The sequence below is a fragment of the Carcharhinus amblyrhynchos genome, chromosome 20, assembly GCF_965287045.1.
Source record: "Carcharhinus amblyrhynchos chromosome 20, sCarAmb.v2.hapA, whole genome shotgun sequence".
In the NCBI taxonomy this organism is placed as follows: Eukaryota; Metazoa; Chordata; class Chondrichthyes; order Carcharhiniformes; family Carcharhinidae; genus Carcharhinus; species Carcharhinus amblyrhynchos.
The window spans coordinates 39,547,264-39,573,051 of record NC_137343.1 but is presented as its reverse complement, the minus strand read 5'-3'; the positions used below and the strand labels follow the sequence as shown (position 1 = coordinate 39,573,051).

Sequence of the window (25,788 nt, the reverse complement as noted above, 5' to 3'; positions counted from 1 at the left end):
CAGCCGTAGATCCCATCTCCACTGCAGCCCACAGCTATATTCATGAAATTGGGGGACAGGGGGGTGGTTGGTATTGGGCCCCAGAGCTCGCTCTCTCTGCCATGAAGGATAAAACTGACAGTGTTGTGGGCTCATTGACATCCTGCTCAAGGCAAGATTGTTTTCTTTTTCCTGGAATGGCTGCACGGAGGCATAGAACATGGACCAAGGATTGGAAGTGGGAAGAGTTTAAAATGGTTCTGTCTCGTTCATCACTGTTTCCTGTAGCGTCAACTGTTCATCAAGCTGATTTATGATAGTGCCGTGATTGGAGGAGGTGAGGTGGTGGCATAGTAATATTATCACCAGCTTAGTAAGGCTAAAACTAAAGTTTATTTATTAGTGTCACAAGTAGGCTAACATTAACACTGTACTGAAGTTACTGTGAAAATCTCTTACTCGCTACACTCCTGCTTCTAGTTTCTATCTGCTTATGCAGCTTAGCAACAATTTCTCTTTTGACGTGCCTTGGAATATTTTTATATGTTTAAGGAATTATTACAAAATGTTGTTGTTTTGAGCCCTTGTTTATTAGACCACATCGGCTCTGTCTAATACTGATAGTTTGCAAAATTGCACAGTCGAATATACAACACTGCTTTGGTATTCATTAAACATTAACTGTGTTGGATGTTTTTCAACTTAATATCCTGAGCAGTAGTTTGATGCTCTTTATTATAAGGTGAGAAAACTTGAGCTTGGCTTCTCTTCTTTGGTACCGCTCATCACATAAACATAATCAGCTACAACAGCAGGTCAGAGGCTGGGAATACTGCGGCGAGTGACGCACCTCCTGACTCTCCAAAGAATATCCACCATCAACGAGGCCCAAGTCAGGAGTGTGATGGAATGCTCCCCCTTTGCCTGGATGGGTGCAGCTCCAACAACAATCAAGAAGCTTGACACCATTTAGGACCAAGCAGCCCACTTGATTGGCAACACATCTACAAATACCCACTCCCTCCACCACTAACGCTCAGTAGCAGCAGTGTGCACTATCTACAAGATGCACTGCAGCAATTAAGCAGAGATCCTTAGACAGCACCTTCCAAACTCATGACCACTTCCATCTAGCAGGACAAGGGCAGCAGATACATGGGAACACCACCACCTAGCCCCTCCAAGCCACTCACCATCCTGGCTTGGAAATATGCCATTGTCCCTTTGCAGTCGCTGGGTCAAAATCCTGGAATTTCCTCCCTGATGACATTGTGGGTCAACCCACAGCATGTAGACTGCAGCGATTCAAGAAGGCAGCTCACCACCACCTTCTCGAGGGCAACTAGGGATGGGCCATAAATGCTGGCCCAGCCAGCGATACCCTTGTCCCAGGAATGAATAAAAAATAACTCAATATAATTTTAAATATTGTTCTGTCTAGCAATGAGAGTAGAGGATGCAGTACAGAAAGAATAAAACCCACCAATAGTGAATATGTGAATTTAAAGCAGTGAATGTAGAACAGATTCCATAGCCTTTAAAGGAACTTCTCCTTGGATCCCATGTCAGAATTACTGCCTCTGTGAATACCAGATTTATTCTCACTGGGCCAGTGCTGTGTGCAAATTGGCTCTGGCATTTATCCATGTAAATTTGGAATTATAACAGATTAATTATGGCAAATTACAGTGGCTAATTACGATGATGAGAATTTCGTACAATTGATGTTGACAGTTATAAAGATTTTAACCTTGGCAAAAGATGGTAATATAAGAAGGGGCTGAATAACTGTAAGCACAATAGCTATTGGCAAAGTCACAAGTCAGGCTGGATCTTGAATTCTACTGCAAACATAACAATACACCTCTCTAAGATTAATGTTGCTGCAATTTTTATATTCAGAGTTAGATGAGAGCAATATTGATTAGCAGTTAGTTGCATTCTCTTTTTACAGGCATACAGGCAGGTGCAACTGGGTTCACAGCTGTTGCCATGCAGGAAGGTGACTCCGATGTGATCGAAGTCCGTGTTTCAAACCATTCCGTTGATGGCAGCTTGGAGCTGCTGCTTAACCAGGGGATTGTTACTTTCAATGAACAGAAGTGGATGGATCTTAAGGGTGAGTTTGCTGTTGAATGGATGAGTGCTGAGATGATCTGAATGGCTCCCAGCTATTTCATGGGGTCCCCAAGCTGGTACCTCTTATCCCGTCAACTGTGCTTCAACAGGTAGCACTCTCACCTGATTTAGGTTGCATTGCAATCACTTGGCTATCAAGATGTTGACACTCCAGCGCTGTACCGTGTGAGTGCTGCACTGTTCCAGCTTTATATACTGGCTGAGACGAATAATGAAATCTTATCTGCCCTCTCTTGACCTAGAATCCCTGCAGTGCAGAAAGAGGCCATAGAGTTTACACCGACCACAATTCCCACCCAGGCCCTATTCCCATTACCCCACATATTTACCCTGCTAATCCCCGACATTCAGGTCAATTTAGCATGGCCAGTCAGCCCAACCCCCACATCTTTGGACTGTGGAAGGAAACCAGAGCACCCGCAGGAAAACCCACACAGACACGGGGAGAATGTGCAAGCTCCACCCAGACAGTGACTGACTCAAGGCCAGAATTGAACCCGGGTCCCTGGCGCTGCGAGGCAGCAGTGTTAACCACTGTGCCACCATGACCACGGGCACATGTTTGATCCCATGGCCCTTTATTTTAAAGAAGATGGTGTGAATCCTGTCACTATCCTGGCAAATATTTACCCCTCAAACAACAACACTAAATAGATTATCTGGTCGTTGACAATTGATGTTTGTGGAGCTTTGCCGTGCCCAGTTGGACATTGGATTACAGCATGGACAACACTTTACATTGTGTTTAATTGGCTGTAAAGTCCTGAGGAAATGGGAAGTGCTAATGAAATGCAAAATTTTCTCTTTCTTGTTCTAATGAGCCCACTTTTCTGCTAAGTACATCACTTGGCCACGGTGCGATATTTAGGAGTATTTATTCAGCTGTTTCGTCCTCTCCCAGGTGCTTTTGTGTATTCAGCCATCTCGCAGAATATAACCGTCATGTTTCCTTCTGGAGCTGGTGTGGAGGTGCGGGGTCGGGGCACCATCATGAGCATCACAGTACTTTTGCCGGAGACATTTGTGAACCAGACGGAGGGTCTCTTTGGTTTGATGAATAACGATCCAGATGATGACTTCACTTTCAGGAATGGCTCCGTTCTGTCTGCTGATGACAGTCCGGAAATGCTCTACGAATTGGGTGCCAGCTGTGAGTATAAGACCCCGTGCGATGTCCCTTCTCAACTTTGGGCCACAAGTAGGAAATATATTTGGTTGCATGACATTTTAAATCGATCCAAATCCAACTCTAATCTTCTGGTGCCCAATTTAATGAACAAGGCAAGACAATAAGCTAAAAGCAAAATACTAGAATCTGACACAAAAACAGAAAATGCTCAAAAATCTCAGCAGGTCTAACACCATCTGTGGCGAGAGAATTGAGCGAGTGTTTCGAATCTAGGTGACCCTTCGTCAATAAGTTGTTGCAGTAGATTATTGAGATAATCCCCTGTGTAATTGGAATATGGGTCAATGGTTTGATTGACCTATCTTTGATTAGGCTAGTCTAATAACAGATCTCAGCTCACTGTGCTTGATTAGCTAAGCCTGGACAATGACTCAGAGCTAAGTAAACTGAAAGACCTAGAAGCCAGAACAGGGATAAGCACGAGTGTGAACAATTTGCGACTGCAGAGGTATTTTGAAGCATTGTAAATAAATCTGTTGCAGACTTAGATGCTAACGTCATTTCTGTGTTGCCTCAAGGTAAGCAGAGATATAAAATATACAACAATTTGGCAAAACACAATAATTGGGTCCTGCCTTTGTCTGCCTAAACTGCTCACAATTCCAGGATCATAACTCGCAGTTTCTCTCCCTATATCAACTAAACCTTTTCCTCTTCCTACTTCCATCCTTCCGCTGCTTGGAAAAGCAGCCAGCATAATCAAGGACCCCATGCACCTCGGACATTCTCTCTTCCACCTTCTTCCATCGGGAAAAATACACAAAAGTCTGAGGTCACATACCAACCGACTCAAGAACAATTTTTTCCCTGCTGCCATCAGACTTTTGAATGGACCTACCCCGCATTAAGTTGATCTTTCTCTACACACTAGCTATGATTGTAACACCACATTCTGCACTCTCTATTTCTTTCTCTATGAAGGACATGTTTTGTCTGTACAGCACGCAAGAAACAATACTATTCACTGTGTACCAATACATGTGACAATAATAAATCAAAGTTAAAAAGCCTGAAGAATTATGTTGAAAATCCATGAGCTTTTTTCTTTTTAAAAAGATTTATCAAACTTCAATATATTGACATTTTGACAAAATCTATCAAATCTTTTAGAAGTTTGCACTGTTGACCCTCTGACAAAATTTATCTGATTTATTTAAAAATTTTTTTGCATTAAAGCAACGAAAAGGTCTGATAAATCTTCTCAAAACATTTAAAATCTCAGATTAATGTTCTCACAGATCTATTTAATTGAATCTATTTTAACATTTATAAGATCCTTTCTGGTGTGAGATACAGGGACAAATCTTCCCGTTCGGAGCAGGCGAGGGGCGGACATTGGAAAAATCCATTGACCTCGGGCGGGATTTTCCGGCTTCGGGATGAGCCCGGCCTGAAAATTCCGCCCATAGAACGAGAGGAGGGAGGTTCAAAACTGAGATGAGGAGAAGCCACTTCTCTCAGAGGGTTGTGAATTTGTGGAACTTACCGCCCCAGAGTGCAGCAGAGACAGAATCAATCAACAGATTCAAGAAAGAAATAGATACAAAGTGGGGAAAAAAGTCAGGAAAGTGGAATCATAGAAACTGTACAGTGCAGAAAGAGGTCATTCGGCCCATCGAGTCTGCACCGAAAAGGGAATCGAACCCAGGCCCCTGGAGCTGTGAGGCAGCAGTGCTAACCACTGTGCTTCTGTGGAGTTGAGACCAGGATGAGATCAGCCATGTTCATGATAAATGGCGGGGCAGGCTCGAAGGACTGAATTTCCCGCTCCCGCTCCTAATTCCTACGTTCCTAGGTGTGGGTCTCCTCATGAGGTCTTCACAAACTGGGAGAGGAGGCTCCTTAATGCTAGGAATTAAAGCAGGTCTACAATTCTTGGTATCATTATTTCATTAGCAGAAAGCTGAAATTCCTGCTCGCTCCCAGCCTGCCTATTAACCCTACACTTCTGTATAGAAGTTGTGAGGCCTCAGGAGCAGCTAAATCTGCCTTAATGATCCTGAGACCCTGCCACGCATTCCATTCTCCACTCACTGATTCTGCCACAATGTCTATACCCTATTCAATTCTGAGCTCAAGTTCCAACCTGACATCCTTCCCACAAACCAGGACCATCTCTGCAATGACATCTCTCATCAATCTTGCCTCATCCAATTTGCCTTGTCCGGGCTTTTATTCCCTTCGGACTAAACCATTCCAATGCTCCATTCCAAGGCAGATCTTCAATCTTGCAACTTCAAAACTTTCCATATCCTAACTCACCCTAGGTCACATTCAACCATCACCCCTGCGCTGATGACTTACATTGGCTCTTAATCCTGTAACACTTAAAAATTCTCTTCTCCGGGGCCTCACTCCTTCCTATTGCCTCCTACAACCCTCCGAGATTGGACTATTTTCTGGCATTCCTGATGTTTGCCTAAACCAGGCATTGGAATCCTCACATCAGATTAGGGCAAAATACTGCGGATGCTGGAATCTGAAACAGTAACAGGAAATGCTGGAATATTTCAGCAGGTCTGGCAGCATCTGTGGACAGAGAATAGAGAATATTTCAGATCAGGTTAGTGTCCGTCAGAGTTCAGATGAAGGGTCATCCTGATTAGAATCTTCACATTTGAAAGGGAGGGGGCTTAATGCTGTCCCCATTTCAGAAATTGGGTTTTGCAGAATGCCAGCCAGTCCTGTTCTCCTCTGGATTCTTCAGTGGCCACTGCAGCCCGGGCACTGGTTGCCAACACAGGGTAAGAACTGAAACACAGCTCTGACCCCCCACAATATCCTGCTCGCTCTTCCACCCACTTCCCCCATCTCCTGGGAGTTGCTCGTGAGCCACTGCCAATGAGGCAAGCGACCCAATATTCCTGTCTTCAGATGGGCAAAGCTCCCTATGGAGATACAACTGCTGACGGCAGGTTGCCTAATGATGTGAGACACAATTTTAGGCCCCTTTCGGGACACCCTGATCAGATGTGTGCTGCCTCCGCAGTGCTGGACTTCCTAATCCAATCCTCTTCCCTCTTAATTTAACACTTTGATTTGATTTATTATTGCCACATGTATTGGGATACAGTGAAAAGTATTGTTTCTTGCACGCTATACAGACAAAACATACTGTTTATAGAGTGCCTAGGGGAAAAGGAAAGGAGAGGGTGCAGAATGTAGTGTTGCTGTCATAAGCCAGGGTTTAGAGAAAGGTCAGCTTAATATAAGGTAACTTCATTCAAAATTCTGATGTCAGCAGGGAAGAAGCTGCTCTTGAGTCAGTTGGTACGTGACCTCCGATCTTTGTACCCTTTCCCTGATGGAAGAAGGTGGAAGAGAGTATGTCTGGGTGCATGGGATTCCAAATTATGCTGGCTGCTTTTCCGAGGTAGTTGGAAGTATAGATGGTGTCAACAGACGGGAGGCTGGTTTGTGTGATGGATTGGACTACGTTCACAACCCTTTGTAGTTTCTTGGTCTTGGTCAGAACAGGAACCATACCCAACTGTGATACAACTGGATAACACAGCTGCACCAGAAAAGGACGGTGCAGAATGTAATGTTACAATCATAGCTAGGGTATAGAGAAAAATCAGCTTAATATAAGGTAGGTCCATTCAAAAATCTGATGTTGGCAGGGAATAAGCTGCTCTTGAATCGGTTGGTACGTGAACTCAGACTTTTGTATTTTTCTATGCATCTTTCTATGGTGCATCTGTAAAAATTGGTTACAGCCATAGCAGACATGCCAAATTGTTAATAAAATAGTTCCTGCATAAATTTCAACTTAATCTGAAATAGCCACTTAATTCACAATACACGTCTCTTTAACCTGTGCTTAACCCTCTCTCCACTCACATTGCCTGTAACTTTAAGACTTGATTACCTGTCAAGACCCGCATTCCAACCATTATTTTGTAAATTTAGTTTGTGTCTTTATATGCTCTGTTTATCAAACTCCCATTTACCTGACGAAAGAGCAGCGCTCCAAATGCTTGTGGCTTGTACTACCAATTAAACCTGTTGGTCTTTAACCTGGTGTTATGAGACTTTTTACTGTGTTTACCCCAGTCCAACGCCGGCATCTCCACATCATGACTACCATCTTTTCAGAAGCTAGGCTTAGACCCTTCCCTAGTCTCCTCAGATAGAAGCAACTAATATATCTGTTCTGAACCTTTCGTAACGTCTTTTGATTCTGTTAATCTGTCACTGCAGTTATTTTCGATGCTCCATTACTTTAATGTTTTCTTTCTAGGGGCGATTGACAACAAAAGCTCTCTCTTCACTTACGACAGCCAGTTCTTGCTGGACAATTACTTGCATGCTCCCAAGCATGACCCCAACTTTATTCCTATTTTCCACGTGTCGGAAAACCCTGGGGATCCATTGAACGTCGAAATGTCAAATCTGTGTCAAGGGAATAAGTTCTGCCAATTTGATACTCTTGTAACTAAGAACCTTAAGGTGGGAAATGCGACAAAAATCTCCTACGAAAACTATGTCACTTTGATCGAGAACCTTCAGCCAGGTGAGATATGTAAATACTGTTCTACCTGTTAACGATATGCAATGCCATAGATATCAAACTGACCATTCAGTCTAATGGGCGGCACGGTGGCACCGTGGTTAGCACTGCTGTCTCACATCGTCAGGGACCCGGGTTCGATTCCCACCCTGGTTCACTGTCTGAGCGGAGTTTGCACGTTCTCCCCTTGTCTGTGTGGTTTTCCTCTGGGTGCTCTGGCTTCCTCCCACAGTCTGAAAGCCGTGTGGGTTAGGGGTGCGTTGGCCATGCTAAAGTCTCCCTCAGTGTACTCAAACTCATCGCGATTGGCTGGGTAGGGTGGGTATCGGGGTGATATCCAGGGGTGGGGGAGTTGGAGGCGATCGGACAGGGAGGCCAGTGATCGAGGGAGGGGTGTTATGGGGAGGAGGGGGCGTAATATCCAGGGGGTTGGAGGAGTGATACTTTCCACAGAACACTGAGACATCTGTGCATGCACAATAGTGCCCTCTAGCTGGCTTTCCAGTGAAGTGCTAGTGCCAGATAACCTGCTGGATTTTAACCTGGTGTTGTGCGACTTCTTACTGTTCTTTCCAGTGAGCACAGACTCCATTCACTCCCTCCACAGGCGTGAGTCGCAGTTTGCCTCTTTTTTTGCATTAAAAGTGGCATAGAATTGTGTCTGAAAGCTCTCTGAAAGAAATGGGCAGGTCTCTTTTCTGTTTTCACTCTCAATCAGCACTTAGAATTTTTTTTTTTGGATAAGATCACCCAGCACAGTGGTTAGCACTGCTGCCTCACAGCTGCAGGGACGTGGGTTCAACTCCTGGCTTGGGCCGCTGTCTGTGTGGAGTCTGCACGTTCTACCTGCGTCTGCCTGGGTTTCCTCCGGGTGCTCCGGTTTCCTCCCATAGTCCAAAGATGTGCTGGTTAGGAGCGTTGGTTAAGCTAAGTTGCCCCTTGCTGTCACAGAATGCGTAGGTTAGAGGGATTAGCGGGGTAAATATGTCCGGTTCCGGGGAATAAGGCCTGGGTGGGATTGTTGTCGATGCAGACTTGATGGGCCGAAAGGCCTCCTTCTGTACTGAAGGGATTCTATGACTTCTATTCTTTGACAACCCCTTAATTTGACACCCAGGTAGTGGGGTAAGGGAATGGCGAATGACTTTGCTGTGATGTAAGTTAGAGGCCTTGGTTTTGGATGGGACATGGGCTACAAGGCCTGGCTTGGAATTAATCAGGACACTGAGGTTGCATCATAAGAACATAAGAAATAGGAGCAGGAGTAGGCCATCTAGCCCTTCGAGCCTGCCCCGCCATTCAATAAGATCATGGCTGATCTAAAGTGGATCAGTTCCACTTTCCCGCTTTCTCCCCATAATTCTCTTGTCTATCAGAAACCTATCTACCCGTGACTTAAATATACTTAGCAAGGCAGCCTCCACCACTTCAACGGGCAGAGAATTCCAGAGATTCACCACCCTTTGAGTGAAGAAGTTCCTTCTCAACTCCGATCTAAACTGCACAGCCCCCCCCCTTTATTTTGAGGTTGTGCCCTCTAGTTCTGTTTTCCTTTCTAAGCTGAAAGAATCTCTCTACCTCTACCCTATCTAGCCCCTTCATTATCTTGTAAGTCTCGATAAGATTCCCCCTCAGCCTTCTAAACTCGCGTTGGGTTTATCCGGGGAAGGCGAGTTGGGAGCGGGATGGATGCCGAATGGTTTGTAGGAATGGGATAGGAGGCTGTTGTTGCTCAGCTAAAGATGGGTGTCCTCGTCCACAACATGATGGGCAATAAAGGAGAAACATTGACTGCAGCAGGAGGGCACAAAAGGACAATGTGAGTGTGATCTGTGGCCCTGACTATTGTAGTGAAAAATATGCCGCACACCAGAACCAGTGATACTGTTAATCCTGTGTGAACTGGTGCTGTGAGATCCCAGAGGAATACATCACTTGTGTGCCTTGAATGAGTGATCTAAAGGATCTGAGTTTTCAGTACAGCTCCTGTCGCAGGTTTTGGAAACATTTTTTCAGATCAATGCTTGGGCGGAAGGACTCATAAATCTTGGTTTCCTGAAGCTGTCAGTGTTTCGTGAAAGGTTTGTTGCCAGGGGTACTATCACACAAAGACTTTCCCAAGAAGTGACAGTCTTTCTGTGACAGGCAGGATATTATAATCTCCTCAAGAGTCTTTCTGTTTCCGAATCTTGGATTTTACAGCGTTGACAATCCCTTGATTTTCTTTTTCTCTTCTTCCCCAGTGACCTCCTGTGGGTTCCTGGAAGAGCCCAAGAATGGGAAAAAGAAAGGGAACTGCTACTTGGTCGGAGCATCGGTAAATTTTACTTGCAATCAGGGCCATGTTCTATCAGGATCGGTCACGCGGACATGTCTGCCAACTGGCGAGTGGTCGGGGGAGCCCACCTTCTGTATATCTGGTAAGAGAGCTTCCTCATTAACAAGGCTACACACGCACTGTTGTATCCGCTGTAAAAACACAACATGGTAGAATCATAGAAACCCCACAGTGCAGAAGGAGGCCATTTGGTCTACCGAGTCTGCACCAACTCTCCAACTGAGCATCTTACCCAGACTCACCCCTGTCCCATCCCCGTACATTTACCCCACTAATCCCCCCTAACCTACACATCTTGGGGCAATTTGGCATGGCCAATCCACCTAACCTGTACATCTGTGGAGAGTTAATACAGAAGCATATCATGCTGGAAAATCTCAGCAGGTCTGACAGCAACTGCAGAGAGAGAATAAAGCTCATGTTTCGAGTCGGCAAAATACATCAGGTCCGTCGGCGGCGCTAATACATCAGGTCCGTAACTGTTCATCAGAAGGGAGTATTTTCTTTTATTTCAGATTTCCAGCATCCACGGTATTTTGCTTTAGGATTACTGTTTCCTGCGCTCCTGAGTGCGGATTCCCACTCCGGAGCACCTCCTTGGCATCAGTTTCCCTTTCAGTGTGTTGTCTCGGTGGTCACTTGTCACGTATGAAGCGGGTTCAATGACCATGTGCTCAGTCCGTCCCCCGCTGACCCCCAACTGTCCGCACCTCTGAGCGTTTCCCACTGAATAGCCAGAAGCCAAGGTGATGTTGGCCCCTCTTGGAGATGATGCGCCCAATCAGCTTGTCCCACCCAACTCCTCTCCTGGTTGGCTAACTCAGAACGTGGAGATGCCTACATTGGACTGGGGTAAACACAGTAAGAAGCCTCACAACACCAGGTTAAAGTCCAACAGGTTTACTTGGTAGCGGTGTTTACTACCAAATAAACCTGTTGGACTTTAACCTGATGTTGTGAGATTTCTTACTGTGGCTAACTCAGCACAGACCACGGCCTTGAAGCTGAGGAACTGCAACGTTCTTTCCCAATACTTGCTATCGGGAACTGCTAGGATCCTCCTGTTTTATAAAACAGCCCTGTGTTTGCCTGCACTTGCATGTTGAGAGGCAGTAGATTTAAACTCAGATGAGGAGGAGAACTTATGGAACTTGCTGTCCCATAACATAGTGGAGTCTGAATCACTCACCGGAATTCTACTGCTTGCCACGGAATTGGAGCGGGCAACGGAAATGCCCATTGACCTCGGGTGAGAATCTCCAGTCTTGCTTGAGCAAGGCCGTAAAATCCCGCCCATTAAATGGTTTCAAGAACGCGATAGATATATTTCTGATTTTAAAACAAAGGTTAAAAGGATATGGGCAACATGTAGGGAGATGGATTTGAGACCAGGGAGAGGTCAGCTATGATCTGGTTGAATAGGAGAGCAGGCTTGAAGGGCTGAATTGCCTACTCCTGCTCCGAATTCCTATGGCCCTAGTTGGAAATTTGGGAAGTTGTCGGTGTTATTAGCATTGCTGCCTGCCAGCCGGAGAGTGGGGATTGGAATGGGACAAAGTTCGACACTGCAACTTCCAAGTTGATGTCTGTGTTGGTGATTTTGTGCAGTGCTCTGTACTTTACACGGCATTGCAAGAAGGCAAACTTGGAAACCAACGACTAGGCGAGCCATATTGGCAGAACTCAGTATGCCAGGGGGCAGAGAGAGTAGCAGCTACAATGATGCCACTAACTATTACTGCAGATTGTGACATACCTGCGTGCCAATCATGGAGAACTGGCTTCTCGGGTTCTTGGTAAACAGACGGGTGGTTACAGAGCTGTCCCACTTGTTGTTAATGTGCGAATGGTTAACACTCAATGGTCTTGGCACAACCAGTGACTAATAGCCAGCTTCAGACCCAAATTTGCCCCCAGCCCCTTCCAGATATGCTGCAGTGCTGGTCTGAAGTTTTTGCTCTAGAATTGGAGGGTGGGCGCCTCATTCTGTATTAGTTAGAGAGGCAGACTTTGTTCAGAGTGAAGTTTTTCAGTTGGCATGTTACGATGAGGCCCTCACTGTTTGTCGGATCCGGCAGATATAAAAGATCCTGTCGCATCGTTGCGGAAGAATCAGTGCCGTGACCAACATTTCCTCCTTTGCCAAAGCAACCAAATCACAGATTAGCCGGTAATTCCTTCCTTTGCTGATGGTGTGACCCTGGGTAGAAATTGGCTGTCCATCCAGACACAGCCATCTCATGGAAGTGTCTGATGGTAACAGCAGGATGGAGTTGGGGGTGGTGGGGGGATGCCCCCTCGACTCGGGAAAGTCAAATTGAAGCTTCTTCTTTGGTGATCACTCGCTAACGAGAGTGATTGCCCACCTAAGAAACTCTGCGCCACTGGTCATGGGCCCTTGAGTGATCCTAGAGGCTCATCTCCAACTGCACCCTCGGCAGATGTTTCCGGGAGGTGCGTTCAGCTCTTGGACTCCAGATCGCTGGGATTTTTTCCTCAGGCTCCTTTTTCAAACCTCATTGGGTTCCTTCGAAGAATTGTGTCCCTTCAGCCAAGACGTTCCTCCAAGTAGGTCTCTTCTGAGCAAAAGTCTTCCAGGTGTTGACAACAAGCCTTTCAAACAAGAGACATCTCAGGCTGCCCTGATGACAAGATAATGTAACATACATGCAGATTAGAGACAAAAAGATACCTTTTTGCATGCGAGATTGGTTAGAATTGTCTATCATAACTGACCCTTCCTCTATATCCATGAAACCCCACCTAATGGACACATTTAGAAATTACATGGTATGGCCTCATTTGAGAGTCTGAAACTTATCTGGTGGAAACATGTTTTATTTATTGGAGCATATGATTGAACCTGTATTGGCAAGTCTCCAGAATATTATTACAGCATTTCAAAGGCCCACATCCCATCGTAAAGCAGAATAAATTAGATTCCTTACCAGCATGGAGTGAGACAGCTATCAAGAAAACAGCAGCGTTCCCATGTGTACAGAGAGTGCAGTGAAATTGCAAACACGTTCAACACATTGGCACTGAGGCAACTGAAGGTTGCATAGCAATGTTATCTCGATTTTGTTGGTGCTGTGTTATGGAATTTTGTTGTCTTGGTGGAGTGCTGTGGTCCGGGGGAATGGGACTGAACTGGAAAAACAATGTTGGACCCGGGGTCATCAGTGAGCCACTGGGGTGGGGGCTGGGGTGGGGGAGAGGTCACTACAATTGGTATCACTGTCTCCGGGGCAGGGAAGAGAAGGTTTACTCGGAGTTGAAGTTGCTAACCGCTCTCTGTTACTGCGCTCCAGCATGTATCTGTGTGGTCACTAGTTAAGGGCGAGACCTGGTTCGAGGGTGATGACACTGTGGTTGAATCGCTTGCCGGAGCATTTTGCTCAAGCTCATACACTAAGAATGGACACTTGGATGAGTGAGCTGCCACCAAGATTACCATATTCAAAAAAGGTTAATGGAAACTCAGGAAGGGAGGAGAAAGGAGGAACTCCTCCCATTCCCTCACCACCACCTTGGGAGTAACTAATTTCTTATCTCCCTTCCTATTTGGCAGAACTTGCATTTAGAAACACAGAATCCCTGCAGTTTAGAAGGAGCCCATTCAGCCCATCGGGTCTGCACCATCTCTTTGAAGGAGCAGCTTACCCCTCACCCCCAATCCCCATGCCCCATGCATTATACCATGGCCAATCCTCCTAACCTATATATCTTTGGATACTAAGGGGCAATTCAGCATGGCCAACCCTCCTAACTTGCATATCTTTGGAGTGTGGGGAGGAAATCAGAGCACCCGGAGGAAACCTACGCAGAGACGGGGAGAATGTGCAAACTCCACATGGACAGTTACCCAAGGCTGGAATCGAACTCAGGTCTCTGGCACTGTGAGGCAGCAGTGCTAACCACTGTGCCACCATGCTTATTCTTGTATATGGAGTTGCCAGCATTGGACTGGGGTAGGCACAGTAAGTAGTCTCACAACAACAAGTCCAACAGGTGCACTCACCTGATGAAGGAGCAATGCTCTGAAAGCTCGTGCTACCTAATAAACCTGTTGGACTTTAACCTTGTGATGTGAGACTACTTACTATTCTTGTACAGCACCTATTCAAACTTTAGGACATCCCAAATTGCTTTGCAGCTAATAAAGTATTTCTGAAGTGATGCTGGCTGTTGTCCTGCTCCAACAGTTAGATAGCTCACCAAGACTCACGTGTCTGTCACTGTACACCTAGCTTATGACATTCACCAGCTTTCCAACAATACCGACTCAATATGCCTGTATAATAGCACAAGAAAGGAAATTTATATAATGCCGTTCACAATCACTGGAACTCTCAAAATGCTTTACAACCAATGAAGCACTTCTGAAATGATAGAATTCCCTATGGTACAGAAGGAGGCCATTCAGCCCATCGAGTCTGCACTGACTCTCTGACAGAGCATTTTAATCAGGCCCCACCCCCCCTGCCCAATCCCAGACATTTATCCCACTAATCTTCCTAACCTTGGGACACTAAGGGGCAATTTGGCACGGCCAATCACCTACGCTGCACATCTTTGGAGTGTGGGAGGAAACCGGAGCACCTGGAGGAAACCCATGCAGACACGGAGAGAATGTGCAAACTCCACACAGACAGACGTAGCCAGCGTGGTAATATAGCAAACATGGCAGCCAACTTACACACAACAAACTCCCGCCGGCAACAGTGTGATAATGGCCAGATAATCTGTTTTTGTGATGTTGATGGAGAGATTAACTATTGGCTAGGACACCTGGGGTGGTTCCGCTCCCCTCCTTCAAAATACTACCACCAGTGCGAGTGGGGGAGGTCCCCTTTTAGTGTCTCAGTGAAAGATGGCACCTCTGACAGTGCCGCACTCCCAGAGTCCTGCACCGGAGTGTCAGTCTAGATTGTTGTGCTTGAAATCCTGGAGTGGATCTTGAGACCACGATCCTCTGGCTCAGAGGCAAGAGTGCTCCCCTCTGAGCCACGACCAACAAGAAACAATGTGAAAATAAAACCCACTGTGACGCTGAAACAAAGGTTCTGCTGCCAGGATCAGAAGGAAGGAGCCCTCCAACTTTCATCAGTATTAGTGTTCAAATTCATAGTGCTTGGCTGCATTCTCCACAATGTGGCTAACCTGAGGGCGCAGTCCCTGACATTTTGTACTTGAAAACCATGTAGGAAGGAGGTATAGAAGGAAGTGAATGTGGGGAGGAGATATCTGAGACACCTGAGCTCTGGACTGACTGCCCAAGGGAATGTCTGGTCCCACTAAAGCTGAAGAACTCTGCTTTGGACACCATAAAGTAGGCTTCGTTGTCTTGAGTGTATTAACAGCAAGTATTTATTAACAACTCATAACTCAACATATACAGTCGAGGATACAGGTGTGGAGCGGACTCCATCTTAGGTCTTTACATGTCCCTGTCCATCTCCAGACTGATCCTGGTTCTGGGTCGCTGTGGGGATGACCCTGTACTTAGTCCCACATTGTATGTACCAGAGCCTACTGATACAACAATCTCATCACCTCTCCACCATTTGGGCGGCACGGTAGCACAGTGGTTAGCACTGCTGCTTCGCAGATCCAGGGACCTGGGTTCGATTCCCGGCTCAGGTCACTGTCTGTGTGGAGTTTGCACATTGTCCTCGTGTCTGTGTGGGTTTCCTCTGGGTGCTCCGGTTTCCTCCCACAGTCTAAAGATGTGCGGGTTAGGTTGATTGGCCATGCTAAAATTGCCCCTTGGTGTCCAGGGATGTGTAGGTTAGAGGGATTAGTGGGTAAATGTGTAGGGATATGGGGGTAGGGCCTGAGTGGGATTGTGGTTGGTGCAGACTCGATGGGCTGAAGGGCCAGTTTCTGCATTGTAGGGTTCTATGTTCTATTCCCTGCCTTTCAATTCATCTGCTGTATAACATCACAGTGCCTCAAGAAAAAATAATTCTACAACTTCATCAAACAAAACAACCGACAATTTAAATATATATAATGATCCTACACAGTTCTAACACAGTGATTGCAGTATGGTTGATGGAACGCTGTTGACTTTCATTTGGGAAGACTCAGTATGGATTTTCAGGGTGAACTCCCGGAGGATCTGGCATTGGGCTGCACCATGGGCTGACAGCAACCACAGGGGAACTGGCAGAGCAGTTACAGTGGGAACATAAATGCTCTCATTTTCGGAGAGGTTGACTCATGCTCCACAATGCCACTGCCACTCTCCAGGCAAGCAGACCAAGTAATCCTTTTTTTATTCGTTCATGGGCTGTGGTCATTGTCGGTTGGGCCAACATTATCTCCCACCGTGAGGTTATTTAAGAGTCAACCACATTGCTGTGGGTCTGGAGTCACATGGGTGGCAAGGTAGCACAGTGATTAGCACTGCTGCTTCACAGCTCCAGGGTCGTGGGTTCAATCCCTGGCTCAGGTCACTGTCTGTGTGAATTTTGCACATTCTCCTCGTGTCTGCGTGGGTTTCCTCTGGGTACTCTCGTTTTCTCCCACAGTCCAAAGATATGCGGGTTAGGTTGATTGGCCATGCTAAGAAATTGCCCCTTAGTGTCCAGGGATTAGTGGGTATAATATGTCCGGATATGGGGATAGGGCGTGGGGTGGGATTGTGTTCGGTTCAGACTCGATGGGCCGAAGGGCCTCTTTCTGTACTGTGGGGTTCAATGATTCGACATGTAGGCCAGACTGAGTAAGGATGGCAGATTTCCTTCCCTGAAGGAAGCTTTAGTGAATCAGATGGGTTTTTACTACAAGTGACAATGGTTTCATGGTCATCAGTAGAATTTTTGAATTCCAGATTTTTTTTTAATATTGAATTCAAATTTCACCAGCATCCATGGTGGGATTTGAACCTGGATCTCCAGAGCATTACCCTAGGTCTCTAGATAACTACTTCAATGATGATACCACTGTGCCACTGGCTCCCAGGATGGAGCACATATTGTTGCAGTGCTGGGGGAGTCTGCAAGCCTCTGAGTGTGAGCCTGCATTGCACTGAGCTTATCATCTCAGTCTGAGTTTCCACTGTGACTTTGGGAGGGGCTTTCACCTATTCTGAGCTGGGAGCTGAGACAATGGTCACCAAACAATGACAAGTCCACAAGCCATGGAGTTGACCAGTACCTTGGATGGGCTTCAAGCTCTGTGTGAGACCCTGCCCCAAGTTGGAGCTGGACTCCTCCATGCACCTCAACAGTGGCAACAGGCTGGCTGCTCGGCCTGCCAGTGCCCTTGGTGTGCCCGCCCATCAGCATTCACCTGTAGGATGTCCCATCAAAATCCTCATCTGCATCCATGGCAGCAGAACTGATCAGTGAGCTCCGAGGAGCTGGCCCACAAACCATTCTTCCCACCGATTAGGCTGTGGGTCACTCGTGTGATTCAATGTGCAGATCCTGACACTATATTACCCGCCTAAGGCTCACGCATTGCCAGGATCTGAGCTTGTGATTATAATTGTCAGATCAAGTGATGGTTCTTGTTCTTCAGAAGCATGTTTCAGCTCTTGCCCTCACTGATGAGGTATCTGCTCAGGTGTCAGTTCTTAGGCATCTGGAAGCACTTTTTACAAAGTCAGAGAGTCATAGAGCAATACAGCACAGAAACAGGCCCTTCGACCCAACCAGTCCCTGCTGACCACAGTGCCCTCCCAGCTAGCCCCAATCGCCTGCGTTTTGTCCATATCCTTCTAATCCTTTCCCATCCATGTACTTATCCAAATGCTTCTTAAATGTTGTTATTGAACCTGCTTCAACCACTTCCTCTGACACTTCATTCCATACAAACATCACCCTCTGCGTGAAGAAGTTGCCCCTCAGGTCCCTTTTGAATCTTTCCCTCTCACCTTAAGCCAATACCCTCAAGTTTTCAATTCCTCTTCTCTGGGGGAAAAGACTATGTGTCCATCCTATGTATGTCCCTCATGATTTTATAAACATCAATAAATTAAACCTCAATAATTAAACCTCATAAAATACTGCTTTCATTCTCCTACGCTTTAAGGAATAAAGTTCTAGCCTGACCAGCCTGAAGAGTACTGGGGCGAGGGATGTGCATTAGGATGGAACACATAATGTCCATAGCTACACCATCTGCAGCTCCTACCTAATGGCATATAGGATGGTTGGGGGGTGAATAGGTCTATAAGGCAGCATCCTGAATGTTCTCTGTGATAATGGGTGTGGTGGGCTCTGCCATAGCCACCTCCATGAGCACTGCCACCTCCAGAAATCTGAGATGATGTGGGCATCCCTTTCAACCTTCAATTCTGCACTGTTCTGTTCTTTGATGGGTCCCCTTACCGTTAAGAGAGAGGGACGAATGTCAGTAACTGGGTTGGAATGTGTTTGGTGATGTAGCTTCCATGGATGTATTGCTGTCAGCGTGTGTGAAGAACAGGGCCTAGGCGTGAACCTGAAGGTGCGTGACAGTGAGGTGGAGTATCTGAATCTTAGCTATGAATGCTGATTGCCAGTGCTTGTTGCAGGGTTAGTGCTGGGTCTGTGGTAAGTTGAGCAAAGGATGCAGTGAGCAGGAGATGACATGTCATGAAGCCTTCATTGAGCTGGACCACCTCTTTGAAGTCATTGAACTTTCTGAGGCATTGCCTCAGACTCTGGCTCCAGGACTTGCCCTCTCAGGGTGTGCTTTAATGGCCTCCTGGCCCTTTACCGAAACCTGGGGCAGAATTTTCTTATTTTTTGCAGCGTGGGAGAAACAGGATAGAAGCCATTAGTCCTGAGGATGGCTTCCTCCACCAGATTTTTAGCCCCTTAGTCAGTAAGGAGTTAAGGACTGGGTCTCATATTATCACTCTGGTGGGGCGGGCTTAGCTTTTCAAAAGGGCATTCTGATTAGAAAAATATAAACCCCTCACCCCCCCCCCCACACAACCCATCCCTGACCCCCCTCCCGCCAATCCCCAACCTCCCGTCAATCCCCAACCTCCCGTCCCCAACCCACCCTCCAGGCCGTGGATCTCCTCCCAGCACTTTCCCATGAAACTCCACATCCATGACGACCACAGGCCCTCCAATCCCCATCCTCACTTCTGCCCCCTCACAAACATGGATCCCCATCCATGGAATCTCTTCCCCCCCCGCCCCGCCATGTAAACCTCCCTCCCTCCTAAGAAATGCCTCTGCTTCCCTCCAGCCCCTCAGCACCCGCAAGCTCATAAAAATGGAAACAATCCAACATTGTTCCCCCAAGTGTTTGGACACAAATGAGCCATATCTTTCCCAGGACAAATCGGGGAGGTGCTGGAATACCCCAATGTGTTGGCTTTTGTTTGTCGGTAATTTTGAGGAGGCACTTGAATTATTTTCAGTGACAGGAATCTTTGAAATGTACGAATGGAGTAATTTTTAACGTCACTCTTTTTTTTTAACAGAGAACATTCTGGGTATCGTGATAGGAACTTTACTCGCTGTGTTCTCCCTGGTTGTAATTGGAGTGATCTTATGCCTGAACGAAAAGCGTTTGAAAATGTGAGTTACTGTTTTGTGACGCACTTCAACTGTTGGTGTTTCTCATCTCTTGCATGCTCTTTTTGCTCTTTCCTTCCCTCAATTCTCTCCCCGTTCTACCAAAGGAGTGGCTCATGCTGGGGTACTACCCTGTGGGCGCTGCCTCCTCATTCGCATGGCACCTCTTTATGCGCCAACCCAAAAGGTGCCAATTGCCTAATCAATTGGGCCCAATCTCAACCTCACTCAACAATATGGTCAGTTTGTACTGCGTCTAACATATCCCAAAATTCTTCACAGGAGTGCAATCCGACATGAGGTCAATAAGTGACCCAAAGAAGGAGACAATAGGAAGGGTGGCCAAAAGCTAGGTGACAAGGAATAGGTTTTGAGTTTGAAGTTTATTTATTAGTGTCACAACTAGGCTCACATTAACACCGCAATGAAGTTACTGTGAAAATCCCTTAGTCACCACCCTCTGGCACCTGTTCAGGTACACTGAGAGAAAATTTAGCATGCAGATGAATTTTGACTTGATTTATTATTGTCACATGTATTAGTATATATTGAAAAGTATTGTTTCTTGCTCGCTATACAGACAGAGCATACCGATCATAGGGAAGGAAAGGAGAGAGTGCAGAATATAGTGTTACAGTCACAGTTAGGTTGTAGAGAAAGATCAACTTAGGATGAAGTAAGTTCATTCAAAAGTCTGATGGCAGCAGGAAATAAGCTGTTTTTGAGTCAGCTGGTATGTGACCTCAGACTTTTGTATCTTTTTCCCCGACGGAAGAGAGCATGTCCGGGATGCGTAGGGTCCTTGATTATGCTGGCTGCTTTTCCAAGTGGGAAGTGTAGACAGAGTCAATGGATGGGAGGCTGGTTTATGTGATGGATTGGGCTACATTCATGATCATTTGTAGTTTCTTGCGGTCTTGGACAGAGCAGGAGCCATACCAAGCTGTGATACATCCAGAAAGAATGCTTTCTATGTTGCCTCTGTAAAAGTTGGTGAGAGTTGTAGCGGACATGCCAAATTTCCCTAGTCTTCTGAGAAAATAGAGACATTTGTGGGCTTCCTTAACTATAGTGTTGGCATGGAGGGACCAGGACAGGTTGTTGGTGATCTGGACACCTAACAACTTGAAGCTCTTGACCATTTCTACTTCGTCCCCAGTGATGCAGACGGGGGCATGTTCTCCACTACATTTCCTGAAGTCAATGACAATCTCCACTTTGTTGACATTGAGGAAGAGATTATCGTCATTGCACCAGTTCACCAGATTCTCTATCTCCTCCTTGTACTTAGTCTTGTCATTGTTTGAGATCTGACCCACGACGATGGTGTCATCAGCAAACTTGAAAACAGAGTTGGAGGGGAATTTGGCCACAGAGTCATTGTTGTATAAGGAGTATAGTAGGGGGCTGAGTACACAGCCTTGTGGGGTACCAGTGTTGAGGATGATCGTGGAGGAGTTTTGTTGCCTATCCTTACTGATTTCGGGCTACGGGTTAGGAAGTTCAGGATCTGAGCTCCAGGCCATCTAACCAGCACATCTTTGGGACGAAACCCGGAGGAAACCACTGGAGGAGACACAGGAGGAACGTGCAAACTCCACACTGGCAGTGACCCAAGCCGGGAATCGAATCCAAGTCGCTGACATTATGAGGTAGCAGTGCCAACCACTGTGCTGCCTTGGGAGTATCCAAAAGGAGGAGAGAGGCAACTGGAGAGACAAAGGGAGTTCAATCAGCATCTGCATACACACACTGGGCTTGTATTCCTTTGAGTATAGGAGATTTAGAGGAGATCTCAGTGAAGTGGTTAAGATAATTAAAGGATTTGATAGGGTCAACGGACAAAAAAAACTGTTCCTTCTCTTAGCAGAGTCCAGAATGTGGAGGAATAACTAAACTAGAGCCAGGTTATTCAGCGGTAATGTAAGAAAGTACTTCTTTCCACATTTGGAAATTCCTTCCCTACAATCTGTTACCGGCGATGTTAATTGAAGACTGTTAGATTTTTGTGAACAGATGCACGTCGATGGAACCAAATGACAGATAAGGCATGAATGACAGAACGGTGTCGAGGAGCTGTTTCTGTTTTGATGGAATACAAGCAACTGGACAGCAATTCAGGGAAAGATGTCTGCCTGATATTTTTGTTGACTCTCCTGCCTTGACTCAGGGGATGTTTTAATATCCCCAGTTTTAATTTCCTTAATTCTCTTGTGGGATTTGGTGCCTCGGTGACTTGGCCAACGTTTGTTGCCTATCCATAGTTAATCCTGACTGGATTGGTTTGCTAGGGTGGTTAAGAATCAGCCACATTGTGATTGAGATTAGCTGCTGGGAAGGGTTGAGCCTGAGGCCTTCCTGGCCTCTGAAACTCTGGGACTTTACTGAGCAGTGTAGATACCAGCAAGCGAGCTATTTACCTCTTACTTAATGAGGTAAACACTCACCTGATGAAGGAGCAGTGATTCCAGATAAACCTGTGACACTTTAACCTGGTGTTGTGAGAGTTCTTATCCTGCCCACCCCAATCCAATGCCGGCATCTCCACGTCATTACTGAATGAAAGAATTGAGAAGGCAAAGCTGTCTGTAATGTCTGCCAAAGCGATCCCAATGAGTTAATTACCCCTTGATGATCCACCACAATTTTCCTGCATAATTTATCTGTTCACAAAACACTTCAATGATTAATGTATATTTTACACTACTCATCAAAAGTATAATAAGCCCCCATCACAATTAATTCTCATTATCTTTCTGTGAAACGGGCATCAGAAGAATTTGTACTTTAATTTAGTTAAACTACTTCATGCACACCTTCAACAGAAAGTTCAGCTGGAAGAAGATACAAAGATAATTTTAGGTAATTACTTGAACTGCTCCTCTGACTGTTGGAAAGGGGATCCCATGGATAAGTCAAGACTGAACTACTCCCAGCCACGCCCTGGCTCCCAGCTGAAGCCTGGCAGCGGGCGATCGAGGGGGCCATTCATTCCTGACTGTCTGTCCCTCTACCGCAGCCAGGTGTCCCTGGAGAGGGAGCGTGCGGTGTCCACGGGCGCAGTTGACGCGTTCTGCGCCCATTGGACACCACCAGGGCTGGGGTGCGTTATGGACTCTAATAATCACATCTTAATTTGATGTTTTCAATTTTCCTTTGTACTTTGATTTAGTTCGGGCTGTTCCCCTTCCTTTTGGGGAGCTGCCCCTTTTACTTAGACCTGATTTAACTTGAGTTTGTTTATTTGGTTTGATCTTAAAAGAGGCCCAACTGAAGCCTTCCAGCCCCAGGAAAGCGTGCCGTCTCTCCTGATTGGTCTGTGTTCACACACTCGCGTTCCATTGGTTCTGATCTGGTCACGTGACTCAGAGGCTCACCCCTTAAAACAGGCCACACTGCCACAGAGGACAGTGTGACTAATGGAGTCCACCTGCCCTTCAGATTGTGAACCTTGGTCTTGTTTTAAATGAGCAGCAAGTCAGAGCGACTGAGTTATAGCCGTGTGATTGTCATGTTTAGTTTTCCAGCATAGATTCCACCCAAGGGGTCAACACTACTGAAAATGAAAAAGCAGCGAAACATGTGTGGATTGGCTTCATATCGCCAACATTGGAACTCCAGTATTACTGGTGACAGTATTACTGATTTATTTTTTCACTGGGATTTAAAAGTTTTAAATTGTTTTTTCCTTCTCAGCATCTGCCGCTAAATCCTACAACAATCCTTTGCGGTGTTTTGTAGATAGCTGTTTGTCTTTTTAGTAATAATGCATCAGTGTGCTACGTCAAATAGGGGATGAATTTTCACCTTGTAGGTGGGAGACAGGAACAGCAATAGTTTCTGGGCCCCAAACCACACCACACCACCCCCACCCACCCCCCCCGGGGTACCAGTCACTTTCCTGTAATTTTGACTGTGGCCTCCCCCTGCTCTTGATTGGCATGGAGACGATAGGCAGTGGTTAGCACTGCTGCCTCGCAGTGCCAGGGATCAGGTTTGATTCCGGCCTTGGGTGACTGCCTGTGTAGAGTCTGCACTTTCTCCCCATATCTGCGTGGGTTTCCTCCAGGGTGCTCCCGTTTCCTCCCACAGTCCAAAAGGTGTGCTGGTTAGGTGCTAAATTCTCCCTCAGTGAACCCGAACAGGCACCAGAATGTGGCTACGAGGAGATTTTCACAATGACTCCATTGCAGTGTTAACATAAGCCTACTTGCAACCTGCTTCATTAAGAATAGTGCGCAGGCTTTCAAAGCCAGAGAGCCAATCAGAGGCCTTCCAGCTTTCAGAGGCAAACCTGACTACAGCTTTTCATAGAATGATAGAACCCTATAGTGCAGAAAGAGGCCCTTCAGCCCATCGAGTCTGCACCGAACACAATCCCACCCAGGACCTACCCCCATATCCCTACATATTTTACCCACTAATCCCTCTAACCTATGCATCCCAGGACACTAAGGGGCAATTTTTTAGCATGGCCAATGAACCTAACCCGCACATCTTTGGGCTGTGGGAGGAAACCGGAGCACCCGGAGGAAATCCACGCAGACATGAGGAGAATGTGCAAACTTCACACAGACAGTGACCCAAGCTTGGAATCGAACCCAGGTCCCTGGAGCTGTGAAGCAGCAATACTAACCACTGTGCTACCATACCGTGCTTAGGGACTGAGATAGCTCTTCAATAGAAAGGTGCTGTTTCAGCGACTTGTTCAAAAAAATCCACCCGAAAGACAGAGAAAGCAGTCAGGCCATGAGTAGTGGGATGGACTTCCTCTACAGGGTGGCCATACCCACATCCAGGGAGGCTGGGAAGGCCTCCCAAGAGCTCTGGACCAGCTGCCAGGAACCTGCTCCAAGTGGGTTGAATTTTATTGGGAATCTGCAAGTTGACCGGAAAATTCCATCTGGCCTCCATCACCTACAATTAACAAAGTTCTAACCTTAAATGGCTGCCCGCCTTGTGGGAGTGGGCAGCCCTGCTGACCTCCAACCCTCCCCCTCAGCCGAAATTGCAGGCATCGGGGACAGAGTTGGGGCATCAGCTGGTGCCAGTATTTCCGGGCCCGGAAAATCTTGTCCCAGAGGGAAATCCCTCTCACTGGTGCACTGAGCGCAGTGTACCTTTTGATTTGAATTGGCTATTCTGAGAGGATTTGCCTTTTGGTAACTTCTATGAGGTGGCCTGAGAAAGGTGGTCTTCCTCCAAAGTAACTCCGCTGCTATGATAAAGTAAAGCAGGTCACTCCCGAGGTTCTCCTTCACATTTCTGTTGTGGGAAATTACCACTTCGGAGTCAGAATGGGGGCTCAACAACTTTATTTAACGAAGCTTCGTGGAGAAAAGGCACTAGCACTCTGCAGTACTGGGCAGCTACCTTCTCTCAATAATACAGTAGGAGCAGTTTATTTTTACACCTTTCAGACAATGGCTAGTCCGGACATTAGCTATTTAACACATCGTTATAGTTGGGTAGGATCGATAGTTTAACACATCGTTACAGCCAGACATATACCGACATTGGCATTTAACATTGCATTGTTTCATAGAATGGATACATTTCCTCAATCAGTGACTATCATTGATTTAGTTTCAATCTATACATACAGTAATTGGTTTTCCTGCATTTATGTATTCTTGTTCCCATTCATAGCTAATCTCCTTATTGTCTGTCCTTATTTTAAAAGTGCCTCAAGCTCTCTGATGGCTTCCTGCAGTATCTGATTCCTGCATGTTTAACTTTAAATAACTGTCTGTCCTGCATGTTTCTAGTTTCAAGTAGCTGTCTGCGTTAAAGTCAGTGCCTGCTTAATGTCTCTCTCCCAGGTAACCTCTTCTATGTGCCAGGTAGCCATCTTTGTGACTTTTCCCACTAACATTGCTGAGACCAGGCAGGCTAACATGGTTTTGCCACTGAGGGAAGCCATGCAGGTGAACATGAACATGGGATTGGGAGTGGGACGCAGTGGTGGGGGTGGAAGAGGTCAGTCAGGGTTGCAGAAGATGTCAGAATTGGAGAAATGCAGTGTCAGGAACAGGGGGGGTGGTCTTTGTGCCCCTTGGACCTGCCCCCTGCTTTTTCAGTTACATCATGGTTGATCTGCATC

General features: G+C 46.3%; 1 protein-coding gene across 1 annotated transcript in view; it reads left to right on the top strand.

Moving 5' to 3' along the window:
• susd2 (sushi domain containing 2) overlaps positions 1 to 25,788 on the top strand; it is a 114,337-nt gene that overhangs the window by 71,797 nt on the left and 16,752 nt on the right. The window contains exons 11-15 of the mRNA XM_080208433.1: positions 1,934 to 2,098; positions 3,020 to 3,268; positions 7,551 to 7,823; positions 10,064 to 10,240; positions 19,592 to 19,688. Of these exons, the coding sequence (XP_080064559.1) occupies positions 1,934 to 2,098; positions 3,020 to 3,268; positions 7,551 to 7,823; positions 10,064 to 10,240; positions 19,592 to 19,688 (961 nt within the window). The remainder of the gene's footprint in view (positions 1 to 1,933; positions 2,099 to 3,019; positions 3,269 to 7,550; positions 7,824 to 10,063; positions 10,241 to 19,591; positions 19,689 to 25,788) is intronic.